This window comes from Polypterus senegalus, chromosome 5, assembly GCF_016835505.1.
Source record: "Polypterus senegalus isolate Bchr_013 chromosome 5, ASM1683550v1, whole genome shotgun sequence".
NCBI lineage: Eukaryota > Metazoa > Chordata > Cladistia > Polypteriformes > Polypteridae > Polypterus > Polypterus senegalus.
Genome location: NC_053158.1, coordinates 204,518,134 through 204,541,830, shown reverse-complemented (window position 1 = coordinate 204,541,830; position 23,697 = coordinate 204,518,134). Strand labels below are relative to the sequence as shown.

At 41.1% G+C, this 23,697-nt stretch overlaps 1 protein-coding gene across 1 annotated transcript in view; it reads right to left on the bottom strand.

Annotated features, from left to right (window-relative positions):
* The window catches only part of slc39a6 (solute carrier family 39 member 6), a 72,760-nt gene that overhangs the window by 41,942 nt on the left and 7,121 nt on the right, over positions 1-23,697 (bottom strand). The window contains exons 2-3 of the mRNA XM_039753999.1: positions 10,438-11,246; positions 7,236-7,416 (exon numbers count right to left, since the gene is read on the bottom strand). Coding sequence (XP_039609933.1) covers positions 7,236-7,416; positions 10,438-11,244 — 988 coding nt within the window. The 5' untranslated portion in view covers positions 11,245-11,246. The remainder of the gene's footprint in view (positions 1-7,235; positions 7,417-10,437; positions 11,247-23,697) is intronic.

The following is a 23,697-nucleotide window of genomic DNA, read 5'->3' as shown; positions in this document are numbered from 1 at the left end:
CCTGAATCACGAATTAAAGAGAAAGAAAGTACTTTCTCACCTAACAGGTCTAAATGCTAAAATAGTATTTTTACAGGAAACCCACTTACTAAGTAAGGATCAGTTCCGGCTGCAAAAGACTGGACTGGCCAAATGTTCCATTCTAGTTTTACGAAGAAAACTAGAGGGGTGGGAATTCTCATACATAGAACAGTACCATTTGTAGCATCAGATGTAGTATTGGATCCTGAAGGGAGATATGTGATGGTCATGGGAGACTTATCTAACTGTAAAATGATTTTGATAAATGTTTATGCACCTAATGTTGATGATAAGGAATTTATACAAAATTTATTTGCATCCATTCCCAATCTGAACACTCATAAACTTATAATGGCTGGGGACTTTAATTGTGTTCTAAATCCACTTTTAGATAAGACTTCCTCCACAGGGGAACGCAACTAACACCGCAAAGATAATTACAAAGTTTATAACTGATCACAACTTATCAGATCCCTGGAGGTTTTAAACCCAAATTCAAGAACATATTCTTTCTACTCACCAGTACATCATTGCTACTCAAGGATTGATTACTTCTTTATAGATAATAACTTCTTGCCTAAGATTAAATCTTGTAAATACGATGCTATTGTTATTTCAGACCATGCTCCGATGATCTTGGAGCTGAAATTACTAAGCCCCATACACTCACCCGCAGATGGCGTCTCAATCCGCTTCTATTAGCTGACGAGAATTGTACTGAATTTATATCCAAACAAATTGAATTCTTTCTAGAGACAAATACATCCCCTGAGATCTCTGCAGGAATACTCTGGGAAACTCTTAAGGCCTTCTTAAGAGGACAGATTATCTCATATCTTTCCCACAGAAATAAATCCGCGCGAAGAAAGTAGCAGAGATAAAAGCGAAATTACTAAAATAGATGAAGAACATGCCAGACTACCAAGCGAGACTCTACATAAGAGGAGGCAGGCTCTACATTCAGAATTAAACCTCTTGACAACTAAAGAAACCGAACAACTAATTTACAAATCCAGACATCATTATTATGAACATGGAGAGAAAGCTAATAAGCTTTTAGCGCAACAAATTCACAAGCAAGATATGCATAGCAATCTCGTAATTACTAACACGAATGGAGATAAAATCATCGAACACAAAAATATAATGTACACTTTTAGAGACTACTATAAATCCCTATATACTACTGAGTTTAAAGAAGACAATATACAATCTAATGCATTTCTGGATAAATTACAGATACCACAAATTGACGCTATTAGTGTGGAGGAGCTCGATAAACCTCTGTCATTATCAGAATTACTGGATGCTATAAAGTCACTCCAAGGTGGAAAAGCAGCAGGCCCTGATGGCTACCCTGCAGAGTTTTACAAGAAATTCTCCGCTCAGCTAGCTCCCTCCTATTAGCAACATTTACAGAAGCCAGAGATAACCAATCTCTTCCACAAACCTTTCGCCAAGCACTAATCACTGTCTTCCAAAACAAAATAAGGACTTATTACAATGTGCATCATACAGACCAATTTCACTTCTGAATAACGACGTTAAAATACTCTCTAAAATCATAGCTAGAAGGATGGAGAAAGTGCTCCCTCAGTAATATCACAAGACCAAACTGGATTTATTAGGGGCCGACACTTATCTTCAAATCTTGACGCCTGTTTAATGTAATATACTCACCAACTAAATCAAACACCCCAGAAATATTATTATCATTGGATGCAGAAAAAGCATTCGACATGATTGAATGGAAATACCTTTTACTATTTTGGAGAAGTTTGGGTTTGGCCCAACATTTGTGCATGGATTAAATTACTGTATACTAACCCAGAAGCTTCAGTTTGCATCAATAACATTTGCTCAGACTACTTTAAACTAGAGCGTGGCACAAGACAAGGATGCCCTTTGTCACCACTGCTGTTTGCAATTGCCATTGAACCACTGGCAATACATTGTCGAAATACTGATCAGATAAAGGGGATTAGCAGAGAAGGACTGGAACAGAAAATCTCATTATATGCAGATGACATGGTACTGTATATATCGGACCCAGAAAATTCTGTGCCTGCAGTCTTAGCAGCACTCACAGAATTTCAAAAGCTCTCTGGTCTCAGAATTAATCTGAATAAAAGTGTACTCTTTCCGGTGAATTCGCAAGCATATAATATTAGATTAGACACCCTTCCTTTTATCATTGCAGAACAGTTTAAATACCTCGGGTAAACATCACAAGTAAACATAAAGCTCTTTATCAACAAAATTTCGTGTCTGCATGGAAAAAATTAAACAAGACTTGCATAGATGGTCAACCCTTCATCTCACACTAGCTGGAAGAATTAACACTGTTAAGATGAATATTCTTCCTAAGCTCCTTTTTATTTCAAAACATACCAATATACATTAATAAATCGTTCTTTAAGCAATTAGATTCAACAATAACCTCATTTATTTGGAATTCTAAACATCCACGCATCAAAAGAGCGACCCTACAAAGACAAAAGGCAGAAGGCGGCATGGCTCTACCTAACTTCCAGTTTTATTACTGGGCAAATATACAGTCGATAAGAACCTGGACACAAATAGAAGAACATACACAGGCATGGACAATAGAAGTAAAATCATGCAGTACTTCTTTGCAATAAACACACGTTATCGGCAATACACTAATAACCCAATTGTGCTCCACTCACTTAGAATCTGGAACCAATGTAGAAAGCATTTTAAGACGGAGAAGCTTCTTTCTGTGGCACCCTGCAAAAGAACCACCTCTTTCAACCCTCACAAACATATGCAGTTTTAATATCTGGAAAAATTTGGAATTAACTTGCTTAGAGATCTTTATATAGACAACGTCTTTGCATCCTATGAACAATTACATTCCAAATTTAACATTCCAGCTACAAATTTCTTTCACTATCTTCAAATCAGGAACTTTGTTAAACAGAACCTTCCAGATTTTCCTCATCTTGCACCCTCATCCACGCTGGAAAAATTATTGCTCAATTTCAAGGAGTTAGACTCCATCTCTACAATATATAAAATCCTTTTACAATCCCTTCCTTTCAAAGATCCAAGAGGACACTGGGAAAATGACCTCTCAATTAATATATCAGAAAAGGAGTGGAAAGTAGCAATGCAGAGAATTCACTCAAGCTCCATATGCAAAGCATACAATTATACAACTCAAAATTATATATCGAGCACATCTGTCTCGACTAAAACTCTCAAAATGTTTCCAGGGCATGATCCAACCTGTGAGCGCTGCAAAAGCCCCAGCCTCACTAGGTCACATGTTCTGGGCCTGCTCCAAATTAACATTATTCTGGACAAAAATTTTTAATTACCTCTCAGACAGTCTTGGACTCACAATCCCTCCTAACCCATTAACAGCTGTGTTTGGGGTTCTTCCAGAGGGTCTTAAAGTGGAGAAAGACAAACAAATTGTGATTGCATTCACTACACTGTTGGCACGCAGACTTATTCTGATAAACTGGAAGAACCCAAACTCTCCTCTTTTAAGTCAGTGGGAAACTGATGTGTTATATTATTTAAAATTGGAAAAAATCAAATACTCAGTTAGAGGATCTGTGCAGACTTTTTCAAAACATGGCAGGATCTAATCAGTAATATTTTGAAATGATTTATAAAGCACAGAGAATTTGTTGATTTAGGTATTTTTAAAAGCCTTAAATTTTACACCGTTTGGCTTGCTCTCTCTCTCAAGGGTGGGGATCGATCTGTTCTTAGCATAATTCTTTTTTTTTTTTTTTTTGTAAAAATGTGGTTGCTATTTTTTGATTTGTAATAAAATTAATAAAAAAAAAAAAAAAAAAAAAAACTTGTTTCTGGTCATCAAGCGAGAAATACTTAAAGTGTACATTTTTGTATTTTATAAATTAACAAAATTATTGTATGTAATTTGCATTATAATGTAATAAATTGTATGGTGTTATAACAAAACAGGTTCTATTTACAAACAAAACATTTAAATAGCTACCTTTCTACCGGTAAGACAGGGGGGCCACAGGAAGAAAACGAGGTCGAAAGAGGGCCATGGTTGAAAAAAGGTTGAGAAGCCCTGCCTTAAAGGATAAGTTTGATATTTTTGAAGTTCAAGTTATTTCTTCTCAAACACGGGTGTGGTGTTATGGGTCCACAGCTCGCTAAGCAAAGGCCATTCATTTTAAATAAGTAATCGATGCGCTCGCGGCTTAGCGAGGGGACGTTGGGCCATAGTGGGCTGCGGGACGATCAGAAGGGGTTGGGCGTTTCTCACCTAGTGCACAGGTGAGGAACTGCCCACATTCATGATTGTCCCGTGGCTAATGCTGCAGCTGCTGTGGCCCTCGTCATTTAAAAAGAAGCGCGAGTCGGTTGTGGGGAGGAAAAAAATGGAGATAGAAAGGAAAGGAGAGGACGGAGGTTACCGGGAGCAGGAGAGGAAGCAGGTCGGTAAGAGAGAGAGAGCTGCGGAAGAGCCAGGACGGACGCGAGCGAATGAGCTCATGGACAGCTGTGTGGAAGCTGGGTGTTAGGCGACACCCAGGTGTTTGTGTTGATGTCGCTCCCGCTGAACGATCAGGTAGCGGGAGTGACCAAGGGAAGGCGACTGGCCGCAGAGAGGCCATGGAAAAGCAGCGGAAGTCGGGAGACTTGGTGCTGGAATCCCCAACGTGGGCGACCTGGCCGTTGTGGGAAACCAAGTTCTCAGGGACTGGGATGAGTGCCATACCGGAGCCAGGGTTCGGGAGGTCTCCAGTCTCGTGTGTGTGTGTGTAGAGGAGGGCAGCTGCAGAGAGCGTCTTGCCTGCTGCTTGGCCCAAACGGGATAAGCAGGTGAGACGCTACCAGAAAAGCACCGGATTTGTTATTGTGTTAAAGACTGCTTCCTAAAGAAGATTTTAACCTCTCGTTTTAAAGGATTGTTTTTTTCTATTTATTGTTATATTAACCTCCACGTTCTTATATTGGATTATTTAATGAAGAACTTTTGGAGCACTGTACTTTACATGAACACTGTTTATTTTGTTGACTGTTTTTTAATAAAAGCACTGTTTTCACTTTTAACCATCCCCTTGTTCAGATGCTCAATTATTGCCTTCACTGACTAGCTCACTCGGTAACATCGACGGTGTTGGGTTCAAGGGTTCCCAAACATCAAAGGGAGTGTGGAGCCAGAACCCACATCGTCACAACGGGATATATGTATTTACTGCACAAAACTGTGTTCTAAAGTTAATCATCTCTCTATTATAAAAGGAGATCCTGGGACCAGACCTTCTAGGAGATAATTTGAACTGCTGCGAGATAATTTCAGGTCCCGCGAGACGAGACTTTTCGCCAAGAGATTTCGACAAGTCCCGCCCTCCTCTCAAATATTTACAACCACGCCCACAGTGCAATCACTTTTCATTTGCGTGAATGGTGTTGTCAGACACAGTTCCTGCGCTCTCAGCTCCAAGCGGGGTCTGAAATGAAAGACAAAGAGTAGAAGACAAAGTGGAACGTCGAAGAAAAAAGGGTTCAAAAACGTTGGCGTGATACACAGGCAGAGCAGGTGAAAGATTATGAATGTACTAAAATTCGAAATTCTCAAAAAACTAATAGTAAAGATGTCATTAATGCTAGCAAATGTAAATTATTACTTGGTGAAATAACAGAACAGCGAAAAGAGATTGAATATATGGACACAGGTGATATGACAGAAGTATATAGATATTGCTTGGCTTTAAACTTTAAGTCTGAGACTTGTAGATCGTCTAATTCGTGTTGACATCAGGATAAAGTATTATTTCTTCCCAATGAAGAGGCGTATTCACAAGAATTAAAAAACGTGTTGTTTGGTGAAAGTGAAATCCACATACGCAAGCGGCAGAGATGCAAAGTGGCAGGCACGTAACGCAGGCCAGGGGGTTGGGGAGCGAAGCGAGCAGGGGGCAAAGCCCTCTAGTTTTCTATAAATTAAAAAAAATACATTGCCCGCACTGCTGCTTTAAAATGGAAGGTATGGGACACCAAGGAAAAGCTTAAACGTACCAAACACATCCATTTTTCAAGCCAAGACAGTTGCCGAATTAAAATTGTTCATCAGATGTTGACACAGATAGTAAAACTGATGCATATGGAACTGTATGACCGAACAGCAGTGATAGGCCTGGTGGATGGAAATGCCAATGTGTTTCTCTTTAGATACAACAATCAAGTCAGCGAAAAAGACAAACAGCATTGGGTAGGACAATGACAGCAGTTAGGAAAGATAGGCACCCCTAACACCTGGGAACACAGAGGTGACAGGTGACATTTTCTTCATAAGACTCTCATATTTTTGGCATTGTGATAAAACCTTAAAGTTCCTTATGACAGTGTGGTAACCCCCACCTCCTTTTTACATTTTCTTGTTGAGTCATTATGAGCAACCCGTCCTCATTCTCGCCACAGGTTAGTAGGTGTGATGAACACTGGCGACCACTAAACACGGGACACGATGTGGACACTAGTGATGCTTTTTAATGCCAGGTGTAAATGTAACTCAGCTAAACTATACACAGATACCATCAATATATGAAACACACTTTAAAAGGGGGCCATTGAGAAAAGTAACATTGCAGGCCATATGTAACACATTTTGAATACTGACAGAACAGACGGTTTTAAGAAGGATTACAGACTGTGAACCTTGTGCTAGACACTCCAACATGTGGCTTGAATTTTAGAAATTTAAATATTTGGCTACAGTTTTATTATTATGTTCCATCGTCTTGCAGGTCAGGTGGCACGGTGGTGCAGTGGTAGTGCTGCTGCCTCGCAAGTTGGGATTACCTGGGTTCGCTTCTCGGGTCCTCCAGCGGAGTTCACACATTCTCCCCATTTCTGCGTGGCTTTCCTCTGAGTACTCCGGTTTCCTCCCATAGTCTAAAGACATGCAGGTTAGGTGGATTGGTGATTCTAAATTGTCCTTGGTGTGTGGGTGTGTGTGCCCTGTGGTGGGCTGGCGCCCTGCCTGGGGTTTGTTCCCTGCCTTGTGCCCTGTGTTGGCTGGGATAGGCTCCAGCACACCGCCGTGACCCTCTAGTTAGGATATAGCGGATTGGATAATGGATGAATGGATCTTGCAGGTCCCCTGAAAGTTTATTGGGAGCTTTCTAGTGGGCCGTGGTCCCCTGGTTGAGAACCACTGTTCGAATACATATGTAAAAATGCCATGAAAATCCTACCTTCTTCCTTATGGACATGGTGGGAGTCATTTGATTTGCTTAGGTCAGATGCATGTACAATGCAGGATTTAAAGTCAATCTGATTCAGAAGAGCTGGACAAAGGTAGGTGAAATCTGTATATGTAAGAATCATCTCCATATTCATGCCATGAGAGGACAATATTCTGGATGCATTTAGACACTGTATAAAAAAACACAAAAAAGTATTTGCAGTTTCATTTACCATATAGTTTGGATTTTCTGAACAGTATTTGCTTCCCTATGGATTTAGAAAATCAAATTTAAGGTCCTATTTTTAAAAATACCACTTTAGAAATCCACCTTTTAGACCATCTTTTACTGGTTAGGGTTATGAAGGTGAGACTGAAATTACATAATCACTTTACAAAAAAAGAGACATTTTTATTAAAATTACTTCATGTTGTCGTGTTGCCAAAATACTTAGCCTGAATTCTTGAATTCTCTGCAACGTACTGAATAAACAATCTGAATACAAAAAGAGAGAGATTGCAGATTTGACTTTGCTACGGTTTCCTTCCAACGTCCAAAGACATGCAGTTTAGGTGCACTGGCAATCCTAAATTGTCACAAGTGTGTGCTTGGTGTGTGGGTGTGTGTGCCCTTTGGTGGGCTGGCACCCTGCCCGGGAGTTTGTTCCTGCCTTGCGCCCTGTGTTGGCTGGGATTGGCTCCAGCAGACCCCTGTGACCCTGTGTTAGGATATAGCAGGTTGGACAATGGCCGACATTTACATGTCTTTCTGTAAACATGTTTTCACTTTGTCATTATGGACTATTGGGTGTAGACTGAGGGTCAAAAATGGAAGGCATATACATTTAAAATTAAATATATATATATACACATACACATTATGTACATTGTGACAGACATCCAGGGACCTTGCCCCACCAGGACACCACGAGATGGGAGGGACCGGGAGACCTGTATCTTCCCTGGAACGCAAGAGGGCAGCCTCCCTGGATTTTATGGGGACCACAGACCTGGGGAGCCCAACCCTGTGGAGCGACATGGCCACCGCCAGGGGACACCTGGGCAGCTCCGGAACTGGGGTATGCAGCGTGTCTGCCACACCCGGAAGTGCTGCCAGAAGAGGAGCTGAACTCGCTTGCAGCACTTCCGCCACACCCAGGTCCTGCTGGATATTAATTATAGGGAGCACCTGGAGCACTTCCGGCTGCTATATAAAAGAGGCCACCTCACTCCACTCAGGGAGCCGGAGTTGGGAGGCAGAGAACGGAGTTTGCAGGTGAGGAGTGGAGGTGGAAGAAGAAGCAGAGAGAGAAATAATTTTAGTGGTGATTCAGGCACTGTGTGTTCTGTTGTGGAAAAGGGGTTGTGTAATAAACTTTGGGTGTTTTGGCCCCTGCGCTCTTTGTGGGCTTGGGTACAAGGTTCACTATATATATATGGTGGTCCAAATATAATTATGCAATTTTCATTATGCTATAACTTATTAAGTTTATTACATAGAAAATCACCCAAAAAATCCTGGACCATCAAGAATTGTGAGAACTGACGACATGAAGAATCGTCTTTGCGGCAAACAGACTGGTAATTAGATCTGGACCCCCCTGTATGTGTATATACACTCAACTAAAGGATTATTAGGAACACCTGTTCAATTTCTCATGAATGCAATTATCTAATCAACCAATCACATGGCAGTTGCTTCAATGCATTTAGGGGTGTGGTCCTGGTCAAGACAATCTCCTGAACTCCAAACTGAATGTCAGAATGGCAAAGAAAGGTGATTTAAGCAATTCTGAGCGTGGCATGGTTGTTGGTGCCAGACGGGCCGGTCTGAGTATTTCACAATCTGCTCAGTTACTGGGATTTTCACGCACAACCATTTCTAGGGTTTACAAAGAATGGTGTGAAAAGGGAAAAACATCCAGTATGCGGCAGTCCTGTGGGCGAAAATGCCTTGTTGATGCTAGAGGTCAGAGGAGAATGAATGGGCCGACTGATTCAAGCTGACAGAAGAGCAACTTTGACTGAAATAACCACTCGTTACAACCGAGGTATGCAGCAAAGCATTTGTGAAGCCACAACACGCACAACCTTGAGGCGGATGGGCTACAACAGCAGAAGACCCAACCGGGTACCACTCATCTCCACTACAATTTGCACGAGCTCACAAAAACTAGACAGTTGAAGACTGGAAAAATGTTGCCTGGTCTGATGAGTCTCGATTTCTGTTGAGACATTCAAATGGTAGAGTCAGAATTTGGCGTAAACAGAATGAGAACATGGATCCATCATGCCTTGTTACCACTGTGCAGGCTGGTGGTGGTGGTGTAATGGTGTGGGGGATGTTTTCTAGGCACACTTTAGGCCCCTTAGTGCCAATTGGGCATCGTTTAAATGCCACGGGCTACCTGAGCATTGTTTCTGACCATGTCCATCCCTTCATGACCACCATGTACCCATCCTCTGATGGCTACTTCCAGCAGGATAATGCACCATGTCACAAAGCTCGAATCATTTGGTTTCTTGAACATGACAATGAGTTCACTGTACTAAAATGGCCCCCACAGTCAGCAGATCTCAACCCAATAGAACATCTTTGGGATGTGGTGGAACGGAGCTTCGTGTGCCTGGATGTGCATCCCACAAATCTCCATCAACTGCAAGATGCTATCCTATCAATATGGGCCAACATTTCTAAAGAATGCTTTCAGCACCTTGTTGAATCAATGCCACGTAGAATTAAGGCAGTTCTGAAGGTCAAAGACCGGATTAGTATGGTGGTCCTAATAATCCTTTAGGTGAGTGTATGTTATTTATATATATGCAGTGTATACACACACAAACACACACACACAATTATATGAAGGACACCATAAAGGGTATACTGATAGGACTGTAACTGTATTGATCTCCAAAAAGAGAATCATAATATGCAGATCTGAAGATAGTGCTTAACTTTTCTATTACACGTGTGCAGCAAAACTGAGAGGAAGCCTACTGTTGTTCAATAAGAGGTACTCTTGTAATAAGAAGAATGTGACAAACATTAACTAATTCCTGAATACAGAATGTTTTACTAAAAGAGCAGGGATCATGGGTAGAAACAATGCAAAAATCCGAGTTATGGATAAATTAAATATGCTGTAAAAATCATTATTATCATTATACAGTATAATGACTACCCATGCCATGTGTAATGCATCGTGTCTTACCTCATGATCATGGTGGTCATGACTGTGATCATCTGTGTCTTCAGACCCGGAGTGATCTTTAGGTATTTGAGGAGGTAAGTTGTGATCAGAAGAAACAAAGAAGTTACTGACAAGGGGCTGCTCAGTTGTCGGCTGGATTGGAGGACCAGACAGTCCTGTCCTTGCAGTGGTCGCCTGCTGATTCTCTTCTAAGGCTGGAACATCATTGATACTTCTTGGGTTGCGAATCTCACTTGTTTTTAGCAGAATGTTGGAGGTATACGCTGGTGTAGTGCTGATTTCATGAAAGACTTTCTTGTTGTACGTGTTGTGATCTCGGTTGGAATGTTCTGATTTTTTATTTGTTACAGTATTACCCTTTGCACCTTTTGGAATGTCTGCACCTTTTTTGCTGGCTGGGATGTCATGCTGGTGCTGGTGAGAATGGTGGTGGTGCAAATGGTGCTGCTCATGTTTAGAGGCACCTGAATGATGATGGTCATTATTTTTTCCATGCTCATGCTTATGGTGCACTTTTCTTTCATTGTCTATTCCAATGCTTTTAAGCAGCTTTCTGAGTCCAGTTATGGATATAGTGCCATTCTCACCATAACGTTTAAACAGAATTTCTAAGTTGTGATTTTGCATATGCTTTGCCGTTTGGAGATCAACAGGTTGAGTAACTTCAACGCTAGATCTGTGCAGCTGACGGTCTGAACTTTGATCAATAACGGCATCACACTTTACTTCAGGGTCTTCATTAAAGTGTCCTTCACAAAGTACATTTAAGGTATAAAGTACTGTAAGCAGCCATCTTCTTGATGCCATTTCTAGAAAAGGAAAACACACAAAGAGAAAATGAATCCAAGAACACCTGAACAGCTGTTCTGTCAAAGGATCATTAGGCAATGCAAATATTTGTAGCTCATACATACACAGAAATATGAGCGATGCTTCACACTGGGATAATTAGGGTTAATGTAATCAAGCAAAATGATCAGATTACAGCTAAATGAGAAAGTGACTTTGAAAATGCTGTATTGTATGATTGATAGATAGATAGATAGATAGATAGATAGATAGATAGATAGATAGATAGATAAGGCACTATATAATGATAGACAGATAGATATGAGAGGCACTATATAATTAATAGATAGATAGATAGATAGATAGATAGAGATAGATAGATAGATAGATAGATAGATAGATAGATAGATAGATAGATAGATAGAGTGGTGTAAAAACTATTTGCCCCCTTCCTGATTTCTTATTCTTTTGCATGTTTGTCACACAAAATGTTTCTGATCATCAAACACATTTAACCATTAGTCAAATATAACACAAGTAAACACAAAATGCAGTTTTTAAATGATGGTTTTATTATTTAGGAGAAAAAAATCCAAACCTACATGGCCCTGTGTGAAAAAGTAATTGCCCCCTGAACCTAATAACTGGTTGGGCCACCCTTAGCAGCAATAACTGCAATCAAGCGTTTGCGATAACTTGCAATGAGTCTTTTACGGCGCTCTGGAGGAATTTTGGCCCACTCATCTTTGCAGAATTGTTGTAATTCAGCTTTATTTGAGGGTTTTCTAGCATGAAGCGCCTTTTTAAGGTCATGCCATAGCATCTCAATTGGATTCAGGTCAGGACTTTGACTAGGCCACTCCAAAGTCTTCATTTTGTTTTTCTTCAGCCATTCAGAGGTGGATTTGCTGGTGTGTTTTGGGTCATTGTCCTGTTTCAGCACCCAAGATCGCTTCAGCTTGAGTTGACGAACAGATGGCCGGACATTCTCCTTCAGGATTTTTTGGTAGACAGTAGAATTTGTGGTTCCATCTATCACAGCAAGCCTTCCAGGTCCTGAAGCAGCAAAACAACCCCAGACCATCACACTAAGACCACCATATTTTACTGTTGGTATGATGTTCTTTTTCTGAAATGCTGTGTTCCTTTTACGCCAGATGTAACGGACATTTGCCTTCCAAAAAGTTCAACTTTTGTCTCATCAGTCCACAAGGTATTTTCCCAAAAGTCTTGGCAATCATTGAGATGTTTCTTAGCAAAATTGAGACGAACCTAATGTTCTTTTGCTTAACAGTGGTTTGCGTTTGGAAATCTGCCATGCAGGCTGTTTTTGCCCAGTCTCTTTCTTATGGTGGAGTCGTGAACACTGACCTTAATTGAGGCAAGTGAGGCCTGCAGTTCTTTAGACGTTGTCCTGGGGTCTTTTGTGACCTCTCGGATGAGTCGTCTCTGCGCTCTGGGGATCATTTTGGTCAGCCGGCCACTCCTGGGAAGGTTCACCACTGTTCCATGTTTTTGCCATTTTTGGATAATGGCTCTCACTGCGGTTCGCTGGAGTCCCAAAGCTTTAGAAATGGCTTTATAACCTTTACCAGACTGATAGATCTCAATGACTTCTGTTCTCATTTGTTCCTGAATTTCTTTGGATCTTGGCATGATGTCTAGCTTTTGAGGTGCTTTTGGTCTACTTCTCTGTGTCAGGCAGCTCCTATTGAAGTGATTTCTTGATTGAAACAGGTGTGGCAGTAATCAGGAAATTGAACTCAGGTGTGATACACCACAGTTAGGTGGTTTTTAAACAAGGGGGCAATTACTTTTTCACACAGGGCCATGTAGGTTTGGATTTTTTTTCTCCCTAAATAATAAAAACCGTCATTTAAAACTGCATTTTGTGTTTACTTGTGTTATATTTGACTAATGGTTAAATGTGTTTGATGATCAGAAACATTTTGTGTGACAAACAAGCAAAAGAATAAGAAATCAGGAAGGGGGCAAATAGTTTTTCACACCACTGTACATACGTATATAATAATGCAATTATTTCCTTTCATGGCTTGCTAGTTTATTAATTTTGCAATGTCAGGTCATTTTCTAATAGCACAGATTTCCTTTCATCTTTCCAAAGCTATCATTCAAATGATTTGAAGCCTAAATTGGACGATTAACTCTCATCCTTTTTTTTTTTGCTCCTCTTTAGCTTCTGCTGAAATATTTGACCAGAATGAGAATCTCTTTATTGCTAGCATGTGAAACACACCATAATTGACTTTGGTTTGGTGCAAAGCATGGAATACAAGACATTTCCAGCTGTCTTTCAACCCACCATTAACCTGCCACTGTGCAAACCCCTTTACAAATACAACAATTTCTTGAACAAAACATTTATACACTTCAACAATAAACTCAAATTAATAGAAAAAACTATGCAAGATAACACAGATATCAAATAGTACAAGCTGCACAACTATGAAGCATTTACGAACAGACAAAGAGCACAGTTACCAGTTATACGTTACAAAAACAGTTAGGAGTGCCCCCCTTGAAAGTTTATTTGGGATCTGAAGAAACTGAAGAAAGAAGCTGCACACACGGCGTTGTTGAGAATTTAAATCAAGGATTAATCAACTGCGTTCTTAATGTTTGCGCTCTTAGCTATGAAGAGTCTAGGCCTGAAACAACGTTAAAAGGACATCATTTATTTTGTTCGCCTGTCCTCCTTACTTGCTGTGTTTGGAGTTTCTGTGAGTCGAGCTGTGAGACGAGGAAGGTTAGGAGCGGGCACTGATACAGCGCACTGCCGCACCCACCACATGACAAATCAGCTCACGATCCCCAAGTAGCAGCCATGCAATGGGTGACACCTCAGCACCACACGTGTTCAGATGGAATGGTTTTGTTATGGTGGCTGGAGTTCCAATTCTGCCACTAACCCCCAGGTTTTTCCCTGCAGGTTGGAGGGCCTTCATGCAGGGCTGGATGCAGATCAACGTCATACCCAGGACGGACCAATTGCAGGTTAAGGGCCTTGCTCAGGGGGCCCAACAGAGTACAGTCACTTTGGGCGTTTACGGGATTTGAACCGGCAACCTTCCGATTACCAGTGCAGATCCCTACCTCAGCGCCAACACTGCGCCCACTTCCTCTCTGAGGAAGGAGGCAGAGAAACTTTGTGTTGAAAAATGCAGGAGCTGAGCTGTTTGACTGATAGGTGACGAAACAAACTGCATGCTAGGCTTTTGCCTGTGAGAGTAAAGGGCAAGCAAGCACTTCAGCTAGCGTATAAAACATACTGTATAAGCAATTAAATGGCATTTAGAAGCATTAGAGCTCATCAATACCTAAAACACAATGCATTAAGATATTCATTATTTTGAACACTATAGGGGGCTTAATAGTTGATTGATTGAGTCTTGTCAGCTTTCAAAAAGCTGTTGCTAAGGCTAAAAGAGATTATTTTTCAAACTTGGTGTCTACCAATGTTAATAATCCAAGGTCATTATTTTATGCAGTGGACTCTGCTTTAAACCCGCATGTTTCCAGCTGTCATGACTGGTCTCTGGACAGGTCTGAACAGTTTCTCAGGTTTTTTATTGAAAACATTGATATAATACGAACCTGTATGGCATCGTCCCCGTGTGATGCTCCCTGTGAGACCAGTGTCTCTTTCTTTGCTTATAGACATTATCCTGTTTTTACTTGTGTACTACGCACCCTCGTGTAAGACGCACACCCTAATTTTTACAAAGAAAATCACAAAAATTGTTTTGCCCAGTGTACGTCGCGTGTTGTAAATGTATAGGAAACGTTTAGAGAAAGAGTGCAAGAGCGAGAGAGAGCGCGAGTAAGTGAGAGAGAGAGAGAGAGAGAGCGAGCAAGACAGCGAGAGAGAGAGAGCGCGAGCAAGAGAGCGAGAGGGAGAGCGCGAGCAAACGAGCGAAAGAGAGCGCGAGCAAATGAGCGAGAGAGAGCATGAGCAAGACAGCGAGCATGAGCAAGACAGCGAGAGAGAGCAAGCGAGCGAGCGCAAGCAAACAAACGAGAGAGAGGGCGCGAGAGAGAGAGAGAGCACGAGCGAGTGAGTGAGAGAGAGAGAGACAGCGCGAGCAAACGAGCGAGAGAGACAGCGCGAGCAAACGAGCGAGAGAGAGAGCATGAGCAAGACAGGGAGAGAGAGAGCGCGAGCAAGAGAGCAAGAGGGAGAGCGCAAGCAAACAAACGAGAGAGAGAGAGCGCGAGCGAGCGAGTGAGAGAGAGACCGCGAGTGAGCCCAAGCAGAAGAAGTAAACGTTACAGAATTACATTTATAAATTTATAAATAAATTTTGATTTATTGACTTAAGCAGTAGCTTGGCCAGTACTGCCGCTCCCTATACACAGAGTACGCAGTCTGCGTGGGGCACCAACTCCCAGGGGGGCACCATCCCAGCTGTTAAAAAAAATCGTATTTATATATTATAATAATAAATTAATATTAATAATATACATATACAAATAAACAAAAATATAAACGTATATATTGCATTTTACGGTGAGCGGAGAGTAGGCTAAGCACACGTGATGACGCCTCATGTATTTACTTTTATTTGAATAAAGTTCTATTTTGGCCCCTATAGTAGGTGTTTTTTTTATTATTTTATTTTTACTTCCGTAATATTTGGAGGAGGGGGCACAAAAGTAAATTTCTGCTTAGGGCGCCCATTTGGCCAGCAGCGGCCCTGAGCTTGGCCATGACTTAACAGTGCTGCTATCTGCGTTCATGGGCTTTGATATTAGCACACATGTATAAAGTTTATATGGCAATGTTTCTTTATACAGCTTAGTGATAATAATAATAATAATAATAATAATAATAATATATAAGAGCACATATGGGTAAGCTTAAAGAAGTAATTGTTAAAGGCTCATCTTTTTCCTTCTTTCTCTCAAACATGAAGCACTGTGTCACAGTTGTTCACAGCTTGGCCCTTATCAGTGAAGCTGTGCGCTGCCCGCTCACTGGCACAGTTGCCTATTATGTTAGCCTTTGCCCTACAGCAGTGGTTCTCAAACTGTGGGGCGCGAAGTAACAAAAAGTGGGGCACGAAATGTGAAAAAAAGAAAACAAGAATCGAAAATATGAAAAATCCATCAATTGAAACCAAAATGAATTAACTTAAACTACATTCTAATACTAGAAGAATAAATATAGAATTAGATAAATATCGCTAAAAGTTAAGTAGGTATATTAAAATATGCATCTATGATATATCATTAATTAAAAAAGAACAACTTGGTATTAGTGGGCGCAATTAAAACGGTTATGAAAACTCGGGTCACAAATACTTAAAGGTTGAGAAACGCTGCCCTACAGGATGCTAGTGTAACTTAATAATCATTTATTGAATTATACAGTTTTCATACGTGGGCCTTTCTGATCTCAACTTAATTGTTAAGTTAAAAATTGACTAACAACTGAAAGGCCATCGATCTTAACAGCACAGGATTCGGCCATAAGAACGAAGGGAGGGTACTCAGGCGATGCTCACCAGCAAATATGTCCTGCCAGCAAAAGAATTGTTATGAGAAGATTTTTTGGGAAGAAGACTATTATGGGGATGTCTTCAGGTGTGGTCTGGGACACCAGGTGATTGTTATGGGTAAAGGTGCTGAGTGGGGACAACATCATGGGAACCTCTATACAGTAGATGTTGGGAAACTAGTCTGGAAGGGGGGCATTTGGAGTTAAGAATTGTAATATATTGGGGGCTCACTTCATGAATTGAGACAGGCTTTATGTGCTCTGCAATCGTTTTCTATGCTGTGCAATAAAGTCTTAAATTCTGACTGAAGACTCTGCTTGTTTTTTTGTGAGATGTCTCCACAACGGCGTGCAGTTCAGCTTGTGACAGACCTGCACCTCCTCTGTGATGGCAGGTTAATGAACAGATGGCTGCTGGGGTGGGTGGAGTTGGCTGCCATTGTTCCTGCTCTTTTTCTCACTCTGGTGAACAGATCTTTTAACAATGGGAGACAACAGCTGATGATTTTCTCAGCTGAACAAATCGCCTGCTGCAACCGAGTCTCAGAAAGAGAGGAGGCAGGAGGAATCCAAACGGTGATGGAGGAGGTCACAATACTCTTAATGATGGCCAAGTAATGATATACAGTCATGGCCGAAATTATCGGCACCCCTGGAATTTTCCCAAAAAATGCACCATTTCTCCCAGAAAATTGTTGCAATTCCAAATGTTTTGGTATCTACATGTTTATTTCCTTTATGTGCATTGGAACAACACAAAAAAAAAAACAGAGAAAAAAGACAAATCTGACATCATGTCAAACAGAACTCAAAAACCAGGCTGGACAAAATTATCGGCACCCTCAACTTAATATTTGGTTGCACGCCCTTTGGAAAACATAACTGAAATCAAGCGCTTCCTATAACCATCAACAAGCTTGTTACGCCTCTCAACTGGAATTTCCGACCACTCTTCTTTTGCAAACTGCTCAAGGTCTCTCAGATTTGAAGGGCGCCTTCTCCCAACAGCAATTTTGAGATTTCCCCATAAGTGTTCAATCGGATTTAAATCCGGACTCATTGGTGGCCACTTCAGAACTCTCCAGCGCTTTCTGGGTGCTTTTAGAGGTATGTTTGGGGTCGTCGTCCTGCTGGAACACCCATGACCTCTGACACAGACCCAGCTTCCTGACACTACATTGCGCCCCAATATCTTTTGGTAGTCTTCAGATTTCATGATGCCTTGCACACAGTCAATAACTTCAGAATAATGACTGTACACCTTGATATGCCAAGCTGGCAAAGGAAGAACAATCTCTGCCTGGCTTTCTTGATGATGGCAGTGATGTGCATGGAACCATTCATAATTTATAACCCGAGGGATAAATGGAAGCAAACTAGATGGAGAACTGCTGGTTTCTTTGACACTTGAGAATGAGAAAGGACCATATAAATGAAATATTATTATTATTATTATTATTAATATTACTTAAACTTCACCTTACTAGGGGGCTTTGCCCTCTGCTCACTCGCCAACTCCCGTGTTTGGTTTCCCGATACACACTTTTAAGATTTTTTGGTTTTTCTTTGAATTGTTGCTATTTCATTAGTTTCACTTTTATTTCAGAACTTCTGTAAAAACAATCTTTCGAGTCTCAATATGCTGAATCTTTTAAATGAGGTCAGTGAGACGTGTGTGTTTGATGACTTTGTACCCTAATTCAGGACAGGTCTCTCTCTCTGTTTGGAATTTCAGCACAGACAACGCGATCTTTGTCATCAGCAGCTCATCATTTTATTTTGCAAAGTAACCGATAAATGCATGCGAGGTAAACTCTGTTTTTGAAATTCTCGGACTTACAATATTTCCATACTTCTGACAGATCACCTGTGTCCATATATTTGATCTCTATTCGCCTTTTTGTTATTTCTCGGAGTAATTATTCTCTTTTATTGCACTAATGCGATGTTTACTTTCTTTTTTTTTTGACACTGTCGTTTCGTCTGCATTCATATTCTGTCTCTTGCTCTGCATGTGTTTAGCGCCTACGTTTTTTATTTTTTTTGAGTCTTTTAAATTCCAGTTTTCATGTCCTCTAACCTGCTCTCCATGTGTTTGGCCCCCTTGTTTTCTAACCTCTTTATGACGTTTAACTTTGTTTTCTACTCTTTGTCTTTTATTTCTGACCTCGCTTTGTCCTGCTTTTTTTTCCAATGACACCTGGCCCGTGGTGATTATTTTGCCTTTTTTCGAGTGATAATTTCCATTTGTTTGTGCTACTGTGATCTTTACTTTCTTTTTTTATACTTTCAAATTTTCCTGCTTTCATATTCTTTACCTTTCTCCACATGTGTATCGCGACAACTATTTCTTTTTTTGAGCCTTTCGAATCCCACTGCTTTTATAATCTCTAGCCTGCTCTGCATGCGTTTAGTGCCAACGTTTGTGAACGTCTTTATGAAGTTCTACTTTGTCTTTTAATTCTGAGCCCATATGGACCTGCTTTATTTTTCAGTTCCACTTGTTCCAGGCTGATAATTACTTTCCTTATTTTCTGAATTTGCACCTTGATTATTCTTTTTCTTTTTTGCTCATTTTTCTCTCCAACGCTTCTGAGTCTCTTTTCTCTGCGCTGCTTTCTTCGTTGCTTATTCGTCGACGTTTCATTAATAACGTATTGTCCTTATACGCTTTATATGCGCTGAGAGCCCAGGGTCTGTGTGTGCTCAGAGCCTCTAAATGACTGAGTGAGTTGCTGCCCGGGCTCTTATTTGATATTTATTTGTTAGTAGGGCGTGTCTTGCAAGAATCTCATGTTCTACGTCATCGCGAGACGGTCCGGAGTCAATCTCTTGGCACAAAGTCTCATGTTTAAGGTCCTCGCGAGACGCTCCGTGGCCAATCTCTTTCATCTCGTGGGTCTAAGTGTCTTCTGTAATCTTAACATGAAGATCAAGTCTCGTCTCCCATCTTTCTCTCCCAGGATTCTTTTTTTTTTTATAATAGACACACACACACACACACACATATATATATATATATATATACATACATACACTCACCTAAAGGATTATTAGGAACACCTGGTCAATTTCTCATTAATGCAATTATCTAATCAACCAATCACATGGCAGTTGTGCATTTAGGGGTGTGGTCCTGGTCAAGACAATCTCCTGAACTCCAAACTGAATGTCAGAATGGCAAAGAAAGGGAATTTAAGCAATTTGGAGCGTGGCATGGTTCTTGGTGCCAGACGGGCCGGTCTGAGTATTTCACAATCTGCTCAGTTACTGGGATTTTCACACACAACCATTTCTAGGGTTTACAAAGAATGGTGTGAAAAGGGAAAAACATCCAGTATGCGGCAGTCCTGTGGGCGAAAATGCCTTGTTGATGCTAGAGGTCAGAGGAGAATGAATGGGCCGACTGATTCAAGCTGATAGAAGAGCAACTTTGACTGAAATAACCACTCGTTACAACCGAGGTATGCAGCAAAGCATTTGTGAAGCCACAACACGCACAACCTTGAGACGGATGGGCTACAACAGCAGAAGACCCCACCGGGTACCACTCATCTCCACTACAAATAGGAAAAAGAGGCTACAATTGGCACGAGCTCACCAAAATTGGACAGTTGAAGACTGGAAAAATGTTGCCTGGTCTGATGAGTCTCGATTTCTGTTGAGACATTCAAATGGTAGAGTCAGAATTTGGAGTAAACAGAATGAGAACATGGATCCATCATGCCTTGTTCGCTGATGACACTGCTATGGTGGGCTGCATCACGAGTGGGCAGGAGGAGGAGTACAGGAAGCTAATCAAAGACTTTGTTAAATGGTGCGACTCAAAGCACTTACACCTGAACACCAGCAAGACCAAGGAGCTGGTGGTGGATTTTAGGAGGCCCAGGCCCCTCATGGACCCCGTGATCATCAGAGGTGACTGTGCAGAGGGTGCAGACCTACAAATACCTGGGAGTGCAGCTGGATGATCAACTGGACTGGACTGCCAATACTGATGCTCTGTGTAAGAGAGGACAGAGACGACTATACTTCATTAGAAGGTTGGCATCCTTCAATATCTGCAATAAGATGCTGCAGATGTTCTATCAGACGGTTGTGGCGAGTGCCCTCTTCTACGCGGTGGTGTGCTGGGGAGGCACCATAAAGAAGAGGGACGCCTCACACCTGGACAAACTTGTTAAGAAGGCAGGCTCTATTGTAGAAGTAAAGTTGGACAGTTTAACATCTGTGGCAGAGCGACGGGCATTAAGCAAACTCCTGTCAATCATGAAGAATCCACCGAACAGTGTCATCTCCAGACAGAGGAGTAGCTTCAGTTACAGACAGATGTCACCGTCCTGCTCCACTGACAGACTGAGGAGATCATTCCTCCCCCACACTATGCAACTCTTCAATTCCACCCGGGGGAGTAAATGCTAACATTAATTTTATTTTAATTGTTTTCATTTTTATTACTATTTAATTTAATATTGTTTCTTTGTATCAGTATACTGCTGCTGGATTATGTGAATTCCCCCTTAGGATTAATAAAGTATCTATCTATCAATTAAAACAGTGAATGCAGCTGTTTAGGACTAAAGTAAGCAATTAAGGGAGGGAAATCAGCAAGTGCTTAATCACCAATAGTTGACTTTGAATTAAGAAACTGGGTTGGAACAAAAACCTTCTCCAGAGTGCTAAGGACCTCAGACTGGGACCTTCCAACAAGACAATGACCCTAAGCACACAGCTGAAATAATGAAGGAGTGGCTTCACAACAACTCTGTGACTGACTGTTCTTGAATGGCCCAGCCAGAGCCCTGACTTAAACCCAATTGAGCATCTCTGGAGAGACCTAAAAATGGCTGTCCACCAATGTTTACCATCCAACCTGACAGAACTGGAGAGGATCTGCAAGGAGGAATGGCAGAGGATCCCCAAATCCAGGTGTGAAAAACTTGTTGCATCTTTCCCAAGAAGACTCCTGGCTGTATGAGCTCAAAAGGGGGCTTCTACTAAATACTGAGGGTTCAAAGGGTCTGAATACTTAGGACCAGGTGAGATTTCAGTTTTTCTTTTTTAATAAATCTGCAACAATTTCAAAAATTCTTTTTTTTGTCTGTCAATATGGGGTGCTGTGTGTACATTAATGAGGGAAAAAATAATTTAAATGATTTTAACAAATGGCTGCAATATAACAAAGAGTGAAAAATCGAAGGGGGTCTGAATACTTTCCGTACCCACTGTATACAGTATGCATTTCTGTTGATAGCCATAATTTTCCTTTATGTCACCACAGGCCAATGTCATCTATATGTGCTCTAGGCTGTTTATTTCCCTTTAACATAACCACAATTAAACACTGACTCACTTCCTAGTGACTAGTGCTCAGTTAACATGGTCGTCTGGTGGGGATGAAGCAACATGACTGGAGTGCCAGACACCTGAGTCAACTCAAGAACTGTGTTTCTGTTAAGGATGTGAGCAACACTGAGCACCACACGAACAGGCCCGTCTCCTTTTCACTTCACTCTGTTACACCTCAAGACTCTAAATATGACGTGCAGAAATTCTCCGATAAGAGGGATGAGACAAAGAAGAGAAGGCAGGGGGACAAAGAACCGTCTGCAACTTAACAAGGAACTGCTTATTGGCTTTCGCCGCAACAATGAGCCTCTATGTCCGGTCACTATTCAGGAAGTGGATGTATGTAGTGGTGGTCCACTCCTACAAGTACTTGGGGGTCTACATTAATGAAAGGTTGGACTGGTCTCAGAACACAGAGGAACTATAGAAAGGGCAGTGCAGGCTCTTTTTCCTTAGAAGACAATGTTCATTTAATGTCACATCAGCTGGAACTCTGTGATGGCCAGTGTAGTGTGTGGCATTGGTAACATCACTTCAAGAGAGGCCCACCGATTGAACAAGCCAACTAACAGGGCAGGATCAGTTATGGGACACACTTTGGACCCCCCTGGAGGTTTAAGGTTTCTTTATTTCGTCAGGTTTACACAAGAAAACATGAAGTTTGCCTTCTCAGATGCATCAAATAACAGACAGAATGAAATAAACCAGACAAATAGAAACAAGAATGGTTAAGGTAAGGCAGTTAGATAATACATATTTACACAAAAAAAAAAGATTACACAATATAAATCAAAACCTTAATCATTATCTCCGATATTTCTTATTGAAAAGTCGTATGGCACTAGGAAGAAAGGAGTTTGTGGAGCGTTTTGTGTGGGTTTTCAAAGCGACTCTCCTTCCTGATTTACTGAAATCTAGTTCTCCATTTAATGGATGACTGTTATCAGTTGAGATAATTTCCAGTTTCTTTAACGTTGTCTGCCCTCTGACACACACACACACTTGTCAAATCATCTCCGTCAGCCCCAATAACTTTAGCTGCATACTTCGTAATCTGCTGGAGCTTTTATGAGTTTTGGTTTGTCAGATTATTAAACCAGGCAATGAAACTGAAAGTGACCACAGACTGGATCAGACTGCGATAGAAGGACAACATGAGGTCCTGGTCTACTTTAAATAGTTTGAGTTTATGGAGGAGAAATAAGCGCTGGTTGCATTTAGAGAATATTTTTTTTGTATTTGTATTCCAGTTAAGATTGTTATCTAGGTAACTTCCTAAGTATTTACATTCAGTCACTATTTCTACCTCCTCTCCCAGAACTACAATAGGTGAACATACAGATTTCTGTCTCTTAAAATCAAATATCATTTCTTTGGTCTTTTTTACATTCAGAGTGAGAGAGTTTTTATTGCACCAGTTTACCGTCCAGTCCACTTGATTTAGATAATCAAGATATGCGCCCTATGAGCCTGGTGTCATCCGCATACTTGATAATGGAGCAGTGGCCATTGTTCTGTCTCAGTTCACTTGTGTACACAGTAAACAGTACTGGTGATAAGACACACAGCCCTCCGCACTTCCTGTGTTCGAATGAATGACAATT